This window comes from Gopherus flavomarginatus, chromosome 3 (genome assembly GCF_025201925.1).
Source record: "Gopherus flavomarginatus isolate rGopFla2 chromosome 3, rGopFla2.mat.asm, whole genome shotgun sequence".
Classification (NCBI taxonomy): domain Eukaryota; kingdom Metazoa; phylum Chordata; order Testudines; family Testudinidae; genus Gopherus; species Gopherus flavomarginatus.
In genome coordinates this window covers 247,152,708-247,173,070 of record NC_066619.1, presented here as the reverse complement: position 1 = coordinate 247,173,070, position 20,363 = coordinate 247,152,708, and the positions used below count along the sequence as shown (strand labels likewise).

At 42.1% G+C, this 20,363-nt stretch overlaps 1 protein-coding gene across 5 annotated transcripts in view; it reads left to right on the top strand.

Moving 5' to 3' along the window:
* Positions 1 to 202: 202 nt before the first annotated feature.
* The window catches only part of PCDH7 (protocadherin 7), a 400,142-nt gene continuing 379,981 nt past the window's right edge, over positions 203 to 20,363 (top strand). For all 5 annotated transcript variants that reach the window (XM_050947388.1, XM_050947387.1, XM_050947386.1 and 2 more), the window contains exon 1: positions 203 to 5,445. In XM_050947388.1, the coding sequence (XP_050803345.1) occupies positions 2,281 to 5,445 (3,165 nt within the window). In that variant the 5' untranslated portion in view covers positions 203 to 2,280. The remainder of the gene's footprint in view (positions 5,446 to 20,363) is intronic.

Below are 20,363 nucleotides of genomic sequence, written 5' to 3'. Positions count from 1 at the left end.
TTAAAGTTGATTTCTTACTTACCCAGGTAGGCGACACTACGTTTTAGCAATCACTGAAGCAGCAAGTCCCTATTCAGAATTAAATCTATTACTTCTACTTACATGTGTTTATTCTCCTAACCCTCCCCCATCCTTCCCACACACATTCTCTCTTTCTCTGAGGGTCCATTTTCCCAAGAAACACACAGATGCCGTTGAAGATGTGCATTCAAATCACTGAAAGAGCCACAACAAAAAGAAAACCGCCAGCACTGGGGAACAGACCAGCGAAATCCTGAGATCTCTAACGCACTCCCCTTTCCTCCTTGGAGTTTGATCCTGTTACAGTCACTGCAGCTCAGCATCTGGCTAGAAAAGCACCAGCGGACAGAAAAAGGTGCGAATCTATGCAAAATGAATTGTTTGACCAACATGATGCCACAAAATGCCGTCCCCAGCGCACGGAGGGGCTCTAAAATAAGAGGAAGAACAACAATTTGCTTAACAATAATTGATCATTGAAGAGTCAGAAGGTGGTGGTGGTGGCGGCTTGAGGGGGAAGAAATCACGGGAGACCATGGGTTAGAGAGAGCAACAGCATCAGCACTGTGGTGTGTACCAAGGATGGGTTTGAAGACTGGGCTGGTGTTTTGCGATCAGCAGCTATCCCACTTGCAGCAGCAGAGGGTAAGGCTGGGCTTTCTGGAGTGCAGCGCTTGGCTCGTCCTCCCTGCCTCCCTCCCTCTCTCGGCGTGTGTAGCGCAGGCGGCTCTGCTGCTGCAGCGTCAGGGAAGAGCCGCCAAGAGAGGCTCCAGCAGCTCCCACCACTTTGGGCAAACTTGCTGGTTTACTGCTTTTTTCCGAGTGGGAAGCGGCGCCTCAGTTGCCATTCAACATTTTAAAGCACAAGCCGCTTTGCTGTGAAAGCGCCTGAACCACACTTCTCTGAAAGGCACAAGAGGGGAGGCACAACTACAGATTTCACCCGCCGAGGCGGTGGGGTTCAGAAGAAACAATTGACTGGTATTATTTTCTTTGCAAAGAGGACTGCATTTTTATAAATCGCAAAGCGGTTCTTCCCCCCTCCCCTTTGCCATTCCGCTTATATGGATGTAATTCAGAATCTGTTAATTCACGTGGGGGATCCAGTTACATCTCGTTCCGCTCAGGGTATATTAACGAGAGAGCAAAGCAATAATCGCCTTTGGACACATAGCTTTGTTGCTAACCTTTGAACTGAAAGGATCAAGTTCAGATCTGGTTACCTGCATTGGGACGGAAAGGAAGAGAGAGAGAGAGAAAAAGAGAGAGAGAGAGAGACTGCAATCTCATTTGTGAATCGCTCTCACAGTGCTGCAGATCCAGATTGCCATAACACATGCAGTGCAAATGCAGGTAAGGCACACACAAACTGCGGATGCAAAAACAAACTTGGGACTGTTTTGTGTGTGTGTATGTGCATTGCTCCAGCCTTGGAAATTCTGGGCAAACTGCTTCTGCAGTTTTTGTATCGTTCCTTTGTGACTAATGACCTTGCGCAGAGTTATTTAAAAAAAATCCTCTACGGAGAAAGAACTGAACATTTTAGGCGATCTGTGAAGATGGATTTGGGTGCTTTTCTGCTAACCGAAGGGGATTTTCTGTGGACTGCTCTGTGATATAAGGGGTTCTCGCCTACCCACTGTACAGCTACCGATATTATTGGGGATTTTTTTTGTATTTTAATTTGTTTTTTATTTTATTTTTAATCAGTTATTTTTTGCCCATTGCTAAAAGGATTGGGAGTTTTCCGGACACAACCCCTTTGAATGAGATGATTCACATTTTTTTTTCCGTGTGCGTGCAGAGTGGGGAAAGAAAAGAGCTAATGCCCTAGTCGTAAACGGCTGAGAGAGACAGAGGCGAGAAGAGTGTAAATTGTACTTAACTCTAGGAGCAAAGAAGACGACCTGGGGGAGGGGGGCTTCGAATAGCACCGTGCTGCTCCTGCTTTTATTACAAACCTTGCAAAGTGATTACAGTACATCCAGAGAGGAGGAGGAGGAGGAAAATTTCGTCCTATCTGTTGAGATGAATCTTTAAAAAGCAAAATACACTGTCCCATGAACTGTAAGCATATTGCAACTGGAAGGAAGGGAGAAGAGCCAACATCAGGGTTTTGCTCACCGATTGCACCAGTTATGAGACAATAAGTTTCCCGGAAGAGAAGGATTTTATAATTGATCATCCGCACGCTGAGCATTTCTGTTGCTTGTCAGGGGAGTTGGTGGGAAAGAGGAGGGGGTTTTTGGTGCGAAGAAGATGAGGAAGATGCGGACTCTCTTTGGCTTTGTGCATTGCTGCTGCTGCTGCTTCTTGCTCCTGCTGCCTCCTCCACTCTGGGTCAGCCTGGCCGCGGCCAAGCAGCTGCTGAGGTACCGGCTGGCCGAGGAAGGACCTGCCGACATCCGCATAGGCAACGTGGCTTCGGACCTGGGCATCGTAACGGGCTCTGGAGAGGTGACATTCAGCCTGGAGTCGGGCTCCGACTACCTGAAGATCGATAACATGACCGGGGAGCTGAGCACCACTGAGCGGCGCATAGACCGCGAGAAGCTGCCGCAGTGCCAGATGATCTTCGATGAGAACGAGTGCTTCCTGGACTTCGAGGTCTCGGTAATCGGCCCTTCGCAGAGCTGGGTGGACCTCTTCGAGGGCCGGGTCATCATCCTGGACATCAACGACAACACCCCCACCTTCCCCTCGCCTGTCCTCACCCTTACCGTGGAGGAGAACCGGCCCGTAGGGACCCTCTATCTGCTCCCCACTGCCACCGACAGAGACTTCGGTCGCAACGGCATCGAGCGCTACGAGCTGCTGCAGGAGCCCGGCGGCGACGGGGGCAGACGCGGAGGAGGGGGGTCGGCTTCTGCCGCTGAGAGCCCCCTCTACCCCGGTGGCAGTAAGAGGAGGCAGGAGCCGGACGGGGCGGCCCGCAGCAGCGTGTTCGAGCTGCAGGTGGCCGACACCCCTGACGGGGAGAAGCAGCCGCAGCTGATTGTCAAGGGGGCGCTGGACCGAGAGCAGAGGGACTCCTATGAACTGAGCCTGAGGGTGCGGGACGGCGGCGACCCGGCCCGCTCCTCCCAGGCCATCCTGAGGGTGCTGATCACCGACGTGAACGACAACAGCCCCCGCTTTGAGAAGAGCGTCTACGAGGCGGACCTGGCGGAGAACAGCAGCCCCGGGACCCCCATCCTGCAGCTGCGGGCCACCGACCTGGACGTGGGGGTGAACGGGCAGATCGAGTACGTCTTCGGGGCCGCCACCGAGTCGGTGCGGCGCCTGCTGCGGCTGGACGAGACCTCGGGCTGGCTCAGCGTCTTGCACCGCATCGACCGGGAGGAGGTGAACCAGCTTCGCTTCACCGTCATGGCCCGAGACCGGGGCCAGCCGCCCAAGACCGACAAGGCCACGGTGGTGCTGAACATCCGCGACGAGAATGACAATGTGCCCACCATCGACATCCGTAAGATCGGCCGCATCCCGCTGCGGGACGGGGTGGCCAGCGTGGCCGAGGACGTGCTGGTGGACACCCCCATCGCCCTGGTGCAGGTGTCCGACCGCGACCAGGGCGAGAACGGGGTGGTGACCTGCACAGTGGTAGGGGACGTGCCCTTCCAGCTCAAGCCGGCCAGCGAGGGCGAGGGGGAGCCTCAGAACAAGCGCAAGTACTTCCTGCACACCTCGGCCCCGCTCGACTACGAGGCCATCCGTGACTACAACGTGGTGATCGTGGCCGTGGACTCGGGCAGCCCCAGCCTGTCCAGCAACAACTCGCTGCTGGTGCGGGTGGCGGACACCAACGACAACCCGCCGGTGTTCGGCCAGGCCGTGTTGGAGGTCTCCTTCCCGGAGAACAACTCACCTGGGGAGAGGGTGGCCACGGTGGCGGCCACGGACGCGGACAGCGGCAAGAACGCCGAGATCTTCTACTCGCTGGAGCCCTCGCCTCTCTCCTCGGAGGCGCCCGGCGGCATCTTCAGCATCGACCCGGACTCCGGGGACGTGCTGGTGCAGGCGGTGCTGGACCGCGAGCAGCGCGACACCTACGAGTTCCAAGTGACAGCCCGGGACAAGGGGGTGCCGGTCCTGCAGGGCTCCACCACTGTGGTGGTGCGGGTGGCCGACCGCAACGACAACGAGCCGCGCTTCATGCAGGACGTGTTCACCTTCTACGTGAAGGAGAACCTGCAGCCCAACAGCCCCGTGGGCATGGTGACAGTGATGGACGCCGACCGGGGCCGCAACGCCGAGCTCAGCCTCTCCATCCAGCCCGGAGAGCAGGACCAGGCCGCCGGGATCTTCTCCATCGAGAACGACACCGGCACCATCTACTCCACCGTCTCCTTCGACCGGGAGCAGCAGACCAGCTACACCTTCAAGGTCAAGGCGGTGGACGGAGGGGAGCCGCCCCGCTCGGCCACCGCCACTGTCTCCCTCTTCGTGATGGACGAGAACGACAACCCGCCCGCCGTCACTTTCCCCAGCAACAGCTCCTACACCGTGCTGCCCCCGTCCAGCAACCTGCGCACTGTGGTGGCCACCGTGCTGGCCACCGACGCGGACACAGGCCTCAACGCCGACCTCAACTTCAGCATCATCGGGGGCAACCCCTTCAAGCTCTTCGAGATCGACCCGGCCAGCGGCGTGGTGTCGCTGGTGGGCAAGCTGGCCCCCAAGCACTATGGCCTGCACCGCCTGGTGGTGCAGGTGAACGACAGCGGCCAGCCGCCCCAGTCCACCACCGCCTTGCTCCATGTCTTCGTCAACGAGAGCCTTTCCAACGCCACCGCGGTGGAGAGCCAGGTGGCCCGCAGCCTGCACACGCCCCTGGCCCAGGACATCGCCGGCGACCCCAGCTACGAGCTGAGCAAGCAGAGGCTCAGCATCGTCATCGGGGTGGTGGCCGGCATCATGACGGTGATCCTGCTCATCCTGGTGGTGGTCATGGCCCGGTACTGCCGCTCCAAGGGAAAGCACGGCTACGAGGCGGGCAAGAAAGACCATGAGGACTTCTTCACCCCGCAGCAGCACGACAAGGCCAAGAAGCCCAAGAAGGACAAGAAAGGCAAGAAGGGCAAGCAGCCCCTCTACAGCAGCATCGTCACCGTGGAGGCCTCCAAGCCCAACGGGCAGCGCTACGACAGCGTCAACGAAAAGCTCTCCGACAGCCCCAGCATGGGCCGGTACCGCTCGGTCAACGGCGGCCCGGGCAGCCCGGACCTGGCCAGGCATTACAAATCCAGCTCGCCGCTGCCCACTGTCCAGCTTCACCCGCAGTCCCCCACCGCCGGGAAAAAGCACCAGGCCGTTCAGGAACTGCCCCCGGCCAATACTTTTGTGGGGGCAGGAGACAACATCTCCATTGGATCGGACCACTGCTCCGAGTACAGCTGTCAGGCCAGCAGCAAGTACAGCAAGCAGGTAAGAGTGCTGGGGTCACCCCCTAATCACTTCCACACAGCTAGCACTCCCATCCCCAGCAAGTAGCTGTGGGAGCTGGGAACCCTCCCTGTTACACTCAGACAGAGGCAGCGCTCTAGCCAGCACCAACTGTTGTAAGCGAGGGAGAGAGTCAGTCAGGGGATCCCCTTTGTACTTTTCCGTACTTCTCCGTGCAGGCAGCCAGGGTAGCCAGCGGCAAGTACAGCTGGCAAGTAAGGAAACCAAAGATACCCCATCCCCTCCTTCACGCCACACAGCCTGCCAGCTGAGTGGCAGTAAGTAATGAGCAGACAGAGGAGTAGGGGACTCCCCACTAAAATTACTCCTCCTCCCATGCTTCACAAACATAGGAGGCAGCCTGTAGCAAACGGTATAGGTCATGAGAGTGAGGGCAGAGGGGCCCCTCCCTCCAAGCCAACTACCGAGTAAACCCCTAGAAGGGAATCTGAGACCTCCTTATCAGCCTCCAACACACACATCCAGCTAACAACCAGAACAACGTGAGAGCTGCAGACATCCTCCCCCTCACTACACAGTCTTCAAGCCACAGATAACCAGCCAGTAGTAGGCACAACAGGCAGGTAAGGGAAACAGAGACATCCCCATTACCCACTGCCACCACCACCCACATACACTCAGCCAGCCACCAGAGTCCCTTTGAAACAGGCAGCCATCGGTATCTTTCTTTCAGAGGGAGGTGCATCCACTAGTCAACAAGGTTCCATTGAGAGAGAGAATTCTTTCCTGCAACCCAGGCACCAGGCTCCTACTGAGAGAGGGAGCTGTGTCTGACTTCATTCACACTCTCTATGGCATTGTGTATATATGTGTGTGAATTTGCAGCCACCATGTTTAAAGGTTGGGGGATCTAATTATGGGTAATTCATTAAGATTCAGATCTCTCTATAATATATGTGCCTGATTGTGATCTTTTTCTTTATACCACTAATACCATTGATTTCAGAAGACTGACTCTTAATAAGTGAAAGTGAGCTCAGAATTGGCTCCTACTTCTATAGTAGTTAAACTGATTTGGAGGATATTAGATAATGTTTTCACCTCTATTAAATTAATAAGGCCCCAGTTGTGCCACCCTCAATCACACTGAGTAGTATCTGAATGTCAGTAGCGGTGGTACTGACTTCTGTGGTATCACCAACTCAGTAAAATATTTCTGAACTTAAGGGCGATACAAGTGTCTGATTCTGATCTTAGTTACATTGATGTAAATCAAAGTCAATGGAGTTCTGCCAGTATAAAAGGAAGATGCCAGTGTAATACCTGGCACCAAATTGGTGTAACATAGTGGAGAATCAGGCTATTATAATAATTCAAACCTATATTTTTATTTTATAAAGCATAGGTTGAATTTTGAGCTGAGATCATTTTCCTTGACTGACTTTGCTGGGAGTTTATATGCTAAGAAAAATGTTTTGTGGTTGGCACTGTCATGTGGGGGAGGAGAGGATCTGTGTAAGATGAACATGATGAAAGTTTTCTCAACTACTATGCACATTATGCATGATACTATAGATAAATGAATGCAGATTCATGCAACTATGGTGCCAAGTTTGGAACATGGAAAATCTGTCAAATTTGACAAAAATGCTTTCTTTCCCACTTATTAACATGCAGATATGGTACACAACTACATGTTTATACTTTGAGATGTCTGTTGGTGTACTGAAATTGACTTTTATAATATGCAACCAGTATTTGCATTCTGCATGGTGTTAGTAGAAGTGAATTTCACAAGCCATTCATTCTTTCAGCTGAGCTACAAAACTGGTGTGATTGATATAATATTTGCTAATATTTTTTGTGTATGTTGTTTTACTAGTCATATTAATGTTTTACAGAACATTTGACATAGTAATTTTTTGGCAAAACATTTCTTTAACTTTTTCCCAGGGAGACCATTATAAATTTACTTTTGAAAATATTGCCTATATAAAATGTAAAATACTATAAAAGTTCACAAGCTTCCATCCACTAAGGTTTATTAAACACATAGTAGATGATGCCTTTTTAGTGATCATTATGCCAACACATGAAGTATAATCCATGCTAATCAGATACTAAATCTTTCTTGCTGCCAGAATTCATCTCAAAATATGAATTAAAGACTGTCAAAAGTCTAATTTGTTTTTAGTGAAAAATATGGGTTGTGTATTAAATGTAGGAACTGGTAAGAGATTAGACTATACAAATGACTACTTGTGCTGATAAGTGCTTTCTTTGAGGTTACTGTGCAAACATATATTGATTGTATCTTGTTTATTAAATTATTTAGAATATTTTCCCAGGAAATATTTTTGATGTATAATACATTATGAGATGTCCTTGGAGAAGAAAATAGCTTACTACACTTTTACAACCATCGAAGTGGAAGGAACACATCAAGAAAAACCTCTTAATTTATCTAGTTTAAAACAGTTCCCTTCCCCCCAACCCCATGTCTCAGTTAAGGTCCGACAGCTTTTTGTGACAGTAGTTTGGTTATAAAGCTCAATATAATTGAGTAATCTGTGAGTGATATTTTAATGTTTTAACACAGGACTTATTTGAAATATAAAGTTGACATTACTCAACATTTTGGTTTAATATCTTTATAAGTATTGTAACTGAAGTTTTCTTTGGATAAAATAAATAACTTCTTGGAATGGTCAGCATACACACACACACAAACATGCATATAAATTAAAGGCAGGACAGTGGGTATTAACTCAGAGGACAGTAAGAATAATGTTAAATAAAAGCTTACAGGATAGAATTTTTTTGGCAGACTATTTCTGTTACAGCCATCCTATGGGCACTTGCTAACTTGCTGCTGAGTGACATTGCTCTTGTGCTTTTATTTATTTTAAATTTTATTTTAACATAATAATGAGTATATCAGGAGGAGATTTATATAAATAACCTGAACTTTTCATATCTCAAACATTAAAATTTGAGCATTGACTGACTCACCAGAGTAGGTATTCATATTCTTGAACCCTTAAACCAGGTGATATTCATGCTCAGTATCTTGTTTAGAAGGAAAGATGACACATTTAGAAATCAGCTACTATCAAATAGTATTAATTTTATCTTAGTTTAATTGTACATGCAAGGTAAAACAAGTGGAATATTAGCATGCATATTACAGCAAGAGATTAGCTGAAACTTGCATGTCTTTCCTTGTTTACTCATTGACAGTTGCCTTTATTCCATGGAGAGATTGGAAAGTACATAAAGTTTTAAAGACAAGTAAACAGACAAACCAGGAAGTGCCCTTCCTGAAGTAGATGAGGGTGATATCCATTATCCATTAATGTAATTAGACTTGGTAATTGATACATCTTCATACCCACAATATTGTTGTCAGGGGAAAGGTCTCCATTTACAGGACCAAATGGTGTGCTCAAGTGAGTACTTGTAATGCCTTTCCATTCTGGTTTCGTGTTGTGGTGTACTTTTTTTCTTTAAGGCAACATATATTTAGTTTTAGAGTTTAGTACCTCATCCTTAGTTCTTCAGGGCATTTTGTTTGGTGCAGTACCATATAAGACACTATAAACCACAAAAATCAACAACAAAAAAAAACACCTCTTGGCATAAGAATTAAAAATAATAGATTTTAAAACTAAATTTTGTATTGGATACACTACTTAATTTTAATAAAGTTTAGTTAGATATTAAAGCATTAGACACATCATATTTAACCTTCACTTTACAACAAATCTCTATTTTTCCCTCCTGAATTACCTTAAAGGAGCTTCTTTCAAGACTGTTCTTGTCTTATTAATATGAAGTTTCTGTCCAAAATAGTATATTATTTTAGACCCTGATTTAGCAGTCCATCCCTATTCAGCAAAACACTTAACCACATGCTTAACTTGAAGCAAATGATTAAGTCCCATTATCTTCAGTGGGATTTAAACATTTGCCTAGAATTAAGCATATGCATAAGTGCTTTGATGAACAGGCCTGGATTTAGGCAAGTGCTTTGCTCAATGGAGACCTGATGACCTGATCTTCAAGATGCTAAACACTGCCTGTGAGATGATGAACAACACCTTTAACTTCCAGCAAAGACAATAGAAGTTAAGGCAGTTCAGCACATCGCAGAAGCAATCAGCAGCTTGGAGGATTGTCTCCCTAATCATAATTGTAAACTAGAAGTAATAATTGTCTATTATGCAGTATCGCTTGTCAATTAATCTTTGTAAGTTATATTCCACTTTGCTTTATAATGCAAAACAATAGACAAACACATGAAAAGATATTTGGGCAAATTTCGTCCACTGAAACTTTTAGGCATGTATGTGAGATTTTCATGTTAACCTCTGCTAGAGGTCCCCCTCCTCCTTTTTTTTTTTTTGTTTGGTCTGTTGATGTCCACTGGTTTCTCTTTTATTTGCTATGCAAAGGTGATTTCTGAAGAATAGGATCTTTAAAATATTCTGGATGCTTTTTCAAAGAAATATATGTCACCTTCAGTGTGATTAGAAAGAGCTATGTAAGAATCTGTGAATGTCACTATCCCTTTGCTTGAGGTACATTGTTGCCTATCCAATTCTATAATCCTTTATGAATTACCCTCATGCTGTTGCTATTTGGAAAATGTGCTGCTTAGTGAAGAAAACTGTTATCACACCTCAATGTGGTGACAAGCCTGCCTAGTTGCATCTCTATAACAATACAATTTTTAGAAATTAATTTTTAAAAAATCTTCTGAGTATGCTATTCAGTTAATCGGTTTACACAGGTATTGTACATTAACAGTCTCTTAGATTGTGGAAACATTGTATATGGCTGGTTATCATATATGTGAGTTGTAATTATAAAGTATCCATTCTCCCATCAGTATGTACCTGTAACTCCTGTTGAAGTTAATGAGAGGTTATGCCTGGTGCATCAAGGAGCAGTCAATCTTAAATGTACAATTTAACCAGCCAAGCAAACATCCTCTTTCTTCATAATATTGTATGTAAAACAGTTTATAAAAAATACAGACTAATCCCCAAGAGTAAAGTTGGGCATGACTTGTGCCTGGACTAATTTTCTTGAGCCTAATCACTGTTTTAAAAAAATCTTACTTTAGCACTAGCTCAATGTAGAAAAGAAGTGTGGAGCTTTGGGATGAGGTGTAACATTTTAACATATAACATGGATACAGTTTGGAGAGAAGTTTCTAAAAGCATAGGTAAATGTTCTGTCTTCAGTCTGCAAAATAGTAAATATTCTACAGTTGGTTTTAGAAATGGCCCATATTTGTCACTTAGTAACAAATCATTTTGGAAACAGGGACTAATTAAACATGGTGATACATCTTTTGAAGTTTTTATTAGCTCTACTTAACACAACGTGTTCAATTAACAAGTAAAGGCTTTATTTTCCTGTTCAGTGAAACCCTCATGTCCTGCGTGCAAAAAGCTAACTTACTACAACAATCATCCCTCACTCCAAAGGGATGGAATCTGAGTAGAGGAGGAGTGTCATGCTTTGAAGGACTAAAGAATGCCTATTGTTGAGGGCAAGTGGGAAAGCAGGCATCTTCAAAGGGATAGGATGTGATTTACTAACTTTGACAGCTCCCTGACTGTATGTATGGATATTTGTCTAGCCCAGTAAGACATTCAGCAATTTGGTTATTGCTGCATCAGTCTTTGTATCATGACCCACTGATACAAACATATTCTCAGAACTTGTATTTCCTTTTCCTTCCTGAGCATATTAAAATGCTCCAAAAAATTAAATATCTGAATTAATATATATATATATAAAGTGTGGAATGATTGGGTTGGAGAATATTGGTCCTTATACACTTGTGATACTGAAGCATATGTATATATAAATGCTTCTTCCTTTCTGCCTGCCTAGATACCTTGTGCCCCAACATTTATTGCAGGTTTGACTGACTAGTATTTTTGCAGACTAACTTCTGCCCTGAAACGACAGGCAAATTTCCTTGTAAATTTGATTGGTGGAAGTTTTAGAATGTTTGTGCGGTTAATTTTTCAGCGCATTGCCCTTAAATAGAAAACTTGGCCATGATTTGGTTTTGCAGTAAAACATAATCATAAATCATCACACTTCAGAGTTCAAATCTTGTTGGTATTTTCCTTGTTAGCTAATTACCTAAATCCTTTAGAAGCACTCTAATTTCTTTACTATAATTAGTTTAAACATGTCATGTTCTTTTCTTTTACTTATGGAAATACTTAAAGTACAACTTTGTTACACATATTTGAGAAATACAGTTCAGCTTCTTACAGCCAGGCTTCTAAAGCATGTTTTCAGAACTTTTGTTTATAGTAAATGTTGAGGAACTGTTAAAGCTACAAAATGAATTCCCTGTATTCATTCTTAGAATGGGTAAAATATATTGCATATAAATTACAACATAACCTTCTCCATATCTTTTTACTGTTTCATACGCTAACAAGAGTTTGTATATCATACGTCTGGGATCAGTATCGTTTTTATTTGGCTTGATTTCTCTTATCTAAGTGAGAGATTCGGTTGTCCCTAGTTATATCATGTATTGGACATTTGTAGTGTTACTCTAAATGTTGCATTCTGCAAATATTTTGAAATGACATTATTAAACTCAGTCTTAATTATCACCCACATTAATTAATTAATATCTAAAAGGAAACAAAGATTTACATTGCATAATATTTCTTTTGAACCAAAAGATAGTAAGAGAACAATTCCAACTTTTACACAGAATGTAAGTGACACCTTAATATTTATTGACCATGCCACGCAAGGTGACTTGCAAAAGTAAATTACCCAATTCATATATCTTTACCAATATGTGCTGAATGCCCCCAATAACCAGTTTAAGAAGGGCATTCAGAATGTTATTATGCAAAAATATCTTTATTTTCACTTTCAGATTGATTCCACAATGCCCATTCCTATGTTGCTTTGTTAACTTCCACTCTGACCTGATACCTTAACATGTACTATGTTGGTATGTCATATATACCACAGAACCAGTCTTGGAGTTTGTTACTATTTTTAGGATTTTTGAAATTTGCAAAATTATTTAAAACCAAATACCATAATATGTAAATGTACAGTCTGTGACATGCTGGAGGTCATATAAAATTATCAAAATGAGCCCTTCTGATCTTAAAAATCTGAATGCAAAAGAAATTTGGAAAAACACTCTACAAAAAAAAAAACAACCCACAATACTTACTTACACATCCCTACTGTGATGGGGCAGCTGCAGGTGCAGGAACCAGTGTGTTTCTGAGGTTGCTATTGTATCAGTGTGATGGCATATCAGATTGGAGGGGAGCCAGCTGAAAGTGGTGGGGATGGATATAATCAGAATTGCATGAGTGAAAGAAAATAAAGTAAGCTTTAAGGTATTTTGTGTTCTTCGTTCCTCTCTCAGCCTGGGGGAAATTCAGCAAATATTGGTAACGGAATTTTGTACTTTACTTTTGTAGGCCACTTACAAGTATCAAAAATCCAAAACCACATTCAGTACCAAAATGCCAGTTCAGTGGGCTACTTAAACATGTTCCTAACTTTAAGTATGTGAGTAGTTGCAAGTACTTTACTGAATTAGGGACCACATTCTTTCTTGTGTTACACCAGTGCAAGTTTAGTGAAGCTGACTGATTGCATAGTTGTACTTGAGAGTAGAGTTTGTCCCACACTTTTCAGAAAACAGGAAACATAATTTAATACAAGATGTGAACACTGAATAACCAGAGTTCCTTAAAAAGTGCAGTTTTTTTTCCCTAAGGGGGAAAAAAACCAACCAACCAACCAACCAAACGCTTGGAACCAGTAAAATCTTATGGATTCTTGACATTGGCTATGCAGTCTTGTTTGAACAGAACTGGGCTTTTGAGTCAGATTCAAAACAGAAAAGTTTAGAAAATTATCTGATTTCTTTTTCATTGTTTTCATCCTTTAAAACGGTCATTTTCCCACTCAGAAACTTGTTCTACTGCCATCCTTACATTAGCTTGTACAGATATTGTTGTGGCATGACTTCCAATGCATAATTTTATTATTCTCACAAAGGATCACAAATAGTACACTAATTATTATCTTATAAATGAAAATTAGGAGCTCAAAACAAGCATTTTATACTTATTTTTTCCTAAAACTTAGCTTTGTCTATCCTGACACTGGCAAGCATAATCTATTATGTAGTAAAGATTTTATTTTATTGGCACTTATTCAACAACTCAAAAAGAAATACTTCAAAACCTCATCTTTTACATGATTAATGGTTTAGAACCTTGACTGTGTTGTTCAATATTACTTGCCTGAATATAGTGAGCAGGATTTGGCCCTGTATCAAATGCAAAATGCAGAACTATTGTTGTAACAATATTCCCAGAAAAAGCAGCCAAGAGTCCTGTGGCATATTATAGACTAACAGACGAATTTGCGCACGTATTCACCCACGAAAGCTCATGCTCCAATATGTCTGTTAGTCTATAAGATGTCACAGGACTCTTTGCTGCTTTTACAGATCCAGACTAACACGGCTACCCCTCTAATAGTCCCAGAGTTATGTTTCTTGGTTCAGGAGAGTATAACTCCATTCTTAAGTATGTTCTTGATCGTACTAATGGGCGATGCTGCCTATATATGCTCAGACATCTTTGTTTAATCTACTGGACATGCAGTTGTATGCTGTCCCCTAGTGTGCATACAAATGAGACAGATTTGGCCTAAAATACTTGGCTACTTTTGAAATTAAAACTTTGCCACCCAGTTGAGGTCATGCATGTTGATTGACCAAATCTGGCCTAGGCAAATCTATGTAATTTACTAAGTTTAAAACGCTAATTCTGTATGCTATGTTTAACCCACAACAAATGTTCTCATTGAAATCTGTGTCTCCTAAAATGAAGATTAAGAACAAAAATGGAAACATGACTAATGAAGCAATAGCACGTGCAAATATAATAGACATTTAATTAAATTGTTCTTTTTTCAGTGTTTTCATTACAATAGTGTCAGTTAATATTTTATTATTTTTACCTCCCCCAATCTTTATTTTTTGCTGCTTTTCACATGCATTTGGCTTGATTCTCTAGAGGGTTACTCCACTTTTATGCTAGTGCAAGTCCATTACTTTCATAACGGACGTAAAATTTGAATAATACAGTGGTGACTAAAGCTCCTGATCTCCCTCTATGTGCACTAAAGAGGTTGTAGTGACATTGCATGTGTGTACTTCATTATATCAAAAAAAGGAGATTTTAGTTGATATGAAAACAAAATAATTGATAATTTATGAATACATAATTATGTTACAATTGCCTTATGAGTTTACCAAAAGGCAGTAATTGATTCCTTTGAAATAAAAGTTATTTTTTCTGCAAGTAATTTTGTGAATTCTTGTTAGGTGGGAATAATTGTACTGGAAATTGCAAGACCTCTATTTAATTACAGGTCACTACATGCTCAATCAGTGAACCTTCCATTCTGATCTTGGGATATAACTGTTTTACAGATTTAGAAAACTCATTCATAAAAATGATTTGAATATGTACTTGCAATTTCATTCTGCTGCCTGCCATCTAAGGGACGGAATCTGCTACCTTTACTCACATTGAGTAATGTTTTACTTCACAGGTAGTTCTATTGAAATAAACTAGATTATTCATAGAACAGGTAATGCTTAGCGTACATAAGGATGACAAAACTGGGTCCGTAATTAAGCAGCATCCATTTTCTTTGTGGCTATGAACCATCAGCAATTTTTTCCAGCAATTATAAAACATACTGTGCATCTTGTAACTTAACAATTAATACACAGAGACAAAGGGGATGATTCTGATCTCACATACATCAATAACTCACTTGAACAGGTGTAAAACAAGCAGAAGTGAGATCAGAACAATTCCTACTTTATACTTCTTGGCCTTTTATGAGAGCTATGGGTTGGGGATCCTACTCACATTTAAGTTAATAACAAAACTCTCAATGACTTATGAGAGCAGGATCAGATACCCCTGGTTTATTTCACTGCTGTGAAACACCATAATATACTCTTGTTACTCTTTGACTTCAGGGAAGTTATTAGCATATAAAGCTGTAGTTACACAGTGGTACATCAGGTCCCAAATTTATAATTTGTTTGCATTTTTGTAAACAGAAAAAAGTATTATTTGAATGACTATATGATATGTTTGTCCTTTACTATATTGAATTTAGAAAAAGATGACTTGGAGGAACTCATATTTAGCTTACTAATAAGGAAAACAAATAAGATTAACTGTGTTTGCAAAACTATGATAATTCTAAATATATATTTATTAAATATGATTTAAAAGTATGCTTTTTCTAGCACTAGTTTTTCTTTTGTGTGGGAAAAGATAAAGAGCAATATGAAATTCCCTGCATGTAAAACAGATTGAACAGATTTACTTAGCCTGCTTATTCAGAGTATTGGAAAATAGATTTTGACTTGTGTGGTATTCAACAGGGAATGGGTTTTGTGATATTCCCCTGGCTGTGCAGATTTTGTTGAATGTACTGATCATTCATCTTGAACATTCTAACACTGAAATTCAGGGTACTTCCATAGAAATCTAGTGTGCTGAATTTAGAGTGTATGTTTTTACTTGTTCTTCATTAAGTATATAAAGTGACTGAAATCTTCAAGTTAAATGGTAACCTTCCTGGAGAATTAATGTTACATAAATATAAAAGGGCTAGTTAAAGCTTCCCTCTACCAAATGTTTCTAAAAAGCTTTATGTATTTATAAGACTTCATGATCTACTATTGATGCAAATTACTAAGGATAAAAGAAAATCCATCTGTTATCAAAGAAAAAAAATAAATGAAATAAGTCCAAGGATTTGAAAGACTTAGCATTAAGAACTAGGAATTCATACTTTGTGATGGGTTTATAGTAATTGACAGAAGAAAAGACTTCTTTTTAGCATTCACACAGTTTTTTTCTTCCAACTAAGGGAAAATGACTTTGCTATAAAAGCCTCTCTTGTAACATATCCTGTTTCATTTTATAATTTTGTATGCTCTACTAAAAAATCTCAATTAAAATTTGACCTAACACCATTTCATGTAGCGTTGGGAATTATTAGTTTTGTTATTACTACCCTTACATCTAATCAAATTGTCCGTAGCTAAATAAATAGCATTTCATCAAGAGACATCAGTTTGCAATGTACTAGGATTCAGATTACCAGCATGAGAATGTATCTAAGGCTAGTGTCTTCAATCTGCAACTAATTGTGCACTGATAATGGTATTGCCCACAGGCAGTTCTCTTTTGCTGTCTTGATAAATGATAGATTTTTCTGTGAGTTAATGTTAAAATCAGATGGAGACATATTATAGTGCAGTTACTACTCTTAACCTTTCTTCTTTGCTAATTTGAAATATGCACCATTTGGAGAGATCTATGTATTTAATTTCCTTAAGAATAATCTCAGGAAAAATAATAATAATTTTAAAAAGAATCATACTCAGACTAAAATAGAGCTAGTTTTATAGAAAACTTATATTGTTAAAAAATCTGACATGTATGCAGAGTCCCTTGCCAAGATTTCTGGGAACAGAAGTGGGTAGCCAACAGATGAGCTCAAGTTGAACCATAAAACTTAGCGCACTGTTAGCTTATAGTAGCACATATTTGTTATTGTTACCCTCTTCCTTCCTTCCTTTTCCCTACTACTAGTTGTCAGTCACTTGTTAAGTTTGGTCTTAGACTGTTTTATAAACTGTACAGGGCAGAGACTATATGTAACATTTTTACTCATGAATCTCAAAGCACTTTACAAAAGAGGGTTTGTGTAAGTTCTAGCACAAGGGCAATATTAATAGTAATCTGCAAAATGAGGAAAATTTTCATGTTTTAAAAATTATTAGTATATTTGTATTATCATACCACCTTGGATCCCTTGTAATGGACCAGGACCCCATTGTGCTAGGTGCTGTACAAACATAGAACATGTTAGATATGAATGTTAGCTATGAGAGAAGCTTTTAAAGAAGGGAATGAATAAAAGTTAAAAAGCCTAGTGGGGCAACCACTGTTTTGGGAATTGAAAGAAGGCTTTGCTATGATCCATGTAATTTTGTTCCTGCAAAATGATTCCAACAGTTTGAAATCTATTCTTCACCTTACTGGTTACATGTGAACAGCTCTTCGCTTTTGCACTAAAGCAAGTGGGAATTGTTCGCTGTCACAAATAATAAATAACAAGAGTACCCAATCTGCACAGCATGGAAGTGATAAAAACACATGCTTATGAGTGCTTGCGATTTCACAGCTATTAATTTTGAACTTTTTGATTGCAGTTGTGTTTTACAAGAATAGATGCTGTTAGGGCTGCAGTACACCGTGACAGTGAGAAATTATGACAACATGCATTTATCATTATGAACCTGATCTCATAAAATGTTTCTCACCTTTATTGCATGTGTAACTCTTTTTAATACTAATAGTTATTAAAATGTTTCATAGCACTGGCTAATATTAAGTACTAATTTATTCTAAGGAGGATTACTTTGTACATGATGAACAAGTGTAACTCATCCATGTTAATGGGAGCTGTATGTATACACTGAGGGCCCCCAAGTATAAGTGTCCTGTATGCTATTGCATATACAACTTGTTCTCTCATTCACATAGTCATAGAAGACACTCTGTCGCCTGGTTAAAACCACTCATAATGCATTTTTGGGAAGAAAAAAAATTATGGACCTAAAAGGATTGTGTTCAAGCTGAAAAAAGTGTTACATTGTAACTTTAGTAAAAGACACCTTAAAATTTTAACCAGTACAATACATGATGTCTCCAAAAAGTGTAATTTCCAAATACAGAGGTATTATTAAAGTATTGTAGCTAATTTTATTTTCCAGTCTATGACATGTAGTATTTCCTTCGCAATATAGAGCAATCCAATTTTTATTTTATTGACCCCTTGTGGACAATGCTATTAAATATGAGTAAGGCTATGTTTCTTTCATGGAAGTCACGGAAATCATGGATTCCGTGACCTCTGTGACTTCCACAGTGGCTGTATGGCTGACTTCAGGGCCCCCCCATCAGCTGGCCCTGAGCAGTAGTCCTGGGGGCATCTTCGGAGAGTGCCTGAGCAGCAGTCCTGGGGGCTGCCCCTCAGTTAGCTGTACCAGCCACTGCTCTGGCAGCCCTGGGCAGCTGGTTCCAAGGACCATGCAAGCAGTGGCCAGTGTGGCTGGTCCCAAGGACTGCCCAAACAGCAGTCTTGGGGAGGGGGGCAGACCCAGGGAGCATCTGAGCAGCAGCCTGGGGCTAGCCACACCAGCCACTGCTCGGGTGGCCCCAGACAGCTGGCTCCAGGGACCACCGGAACAGTGGCTGGTGTCGGTGGCTCCAAGGAACACCAAAGCAGCAGTCCTGGGGGTACCTTGGGGACTGCCAGAGCTATGGTGGTCTGAGTGCAGCTGGAGCAGCAGTCATGGGGCAGTTGGAGTAGTGGTCCCAAGGTGGCTGGAGCCATGGTCCCGGGATGCCTGGAGGCCATCCGGAGAGTGGTCCTGGGAGCAGCCGCCAAGGGGCACTCAACCCTCACTACTGGAGCAGTGGCCCCCAATGGGGGCCCAAGAAGTAGAGATTTTTGGTAAAAGTCATGGGCAGGTCACCAGCCATGAATTTTTATTTATTGCACGTGACCTGCCCATGACTTTTACAAAAAATACCCGTGACTAAATCTTAGACTTAAATATGAATAATTCCTGAAGCTTTCCCTGTACTGTAAAACATCAGGAATCTGAATTCTAATCATTTATGGTATTTTCATACAGGGTATGATAGCACAGTTTTTACACAGACAAAACTGCCAGTGACTTCAATAAGAAATTATCCAAAGTAAAGATAATTGGTTTGGGCCACTAGAAAATGTCAGCGGTAGGTTGAGGAAATAATGAAATGGATAAGACAACAGCAGCCATTTCTTTTCAACTTATTACAATACAAAAAAAGAGTTAATTATTTTACCTAAAATAACTTTATTGTTTATTTTCAATTTAAATACCAAAAAATAAAATAATACCTGTGAATCTTAGTTACATTACAACAATTACAGTTAGAATCACAACAGATCCCTAACAGCATTAACATAATCTTTCAGATAGGTACTCAGTCAGCTAGCCGCCTACACGAAGGTCCTTTCCTCCCTTTTGTTGCTCCAGGAAGCATACCTTCTGCCTCCTCCAAAACACCTATCAAGCCGTGGTATATTTTTCAGCATGCCCAGAATGTCATCAAATTCAGATTCCTCTGGACTAAGGGTAACAAATTCAAGAGTCCTTGAGCCCTGACAGACAACACTCTCCAAGCAGTTACCTCTCTTTTATAATGAGGGGGGATTCACCTGGAGCTCCTCTGCTCCTGTGGCAGCATGGTATCTGGAGAGAGGTAATCCCTCAGACAGGCCATCCTCAAGCTATTTAGGGCCTTAAATGGCCAACACCTTAAACCCTACCCAGAGACCAATAGAAACACCATGCAGATCCTGGAGTAGTGGTTTCACATACTCTCAGTGAGATGTCCTGCTCAATATGTGACCTGCTGTGCTCTGCATCAGTTTCAGTTTCTGAATGGTTTTAAGGTGTAGCTGTTACCCAGGGTTCTTTCATCCCAAAGCTCTTGGTAACTTTTACTCTGTGCGAGGGAGGTGTCAGGAAATAAATCAGGAGAGACACAACCGTCCGACTGATAGGTGGCTGGCACAAACAGGACAACACAAGAGTGCTTTCACTTAAAGCTAAACTTTGCTAGTCTCAAGCACTTACACACGTATGCAACAAGATTAGTAAAACACTCCCAACCCTGGATAATTACCAAAGCTGAGTGTGGCTTTCGAGTGACACAGCCCTACCAGTGGGGAACACAAGATGCATCCAGAGG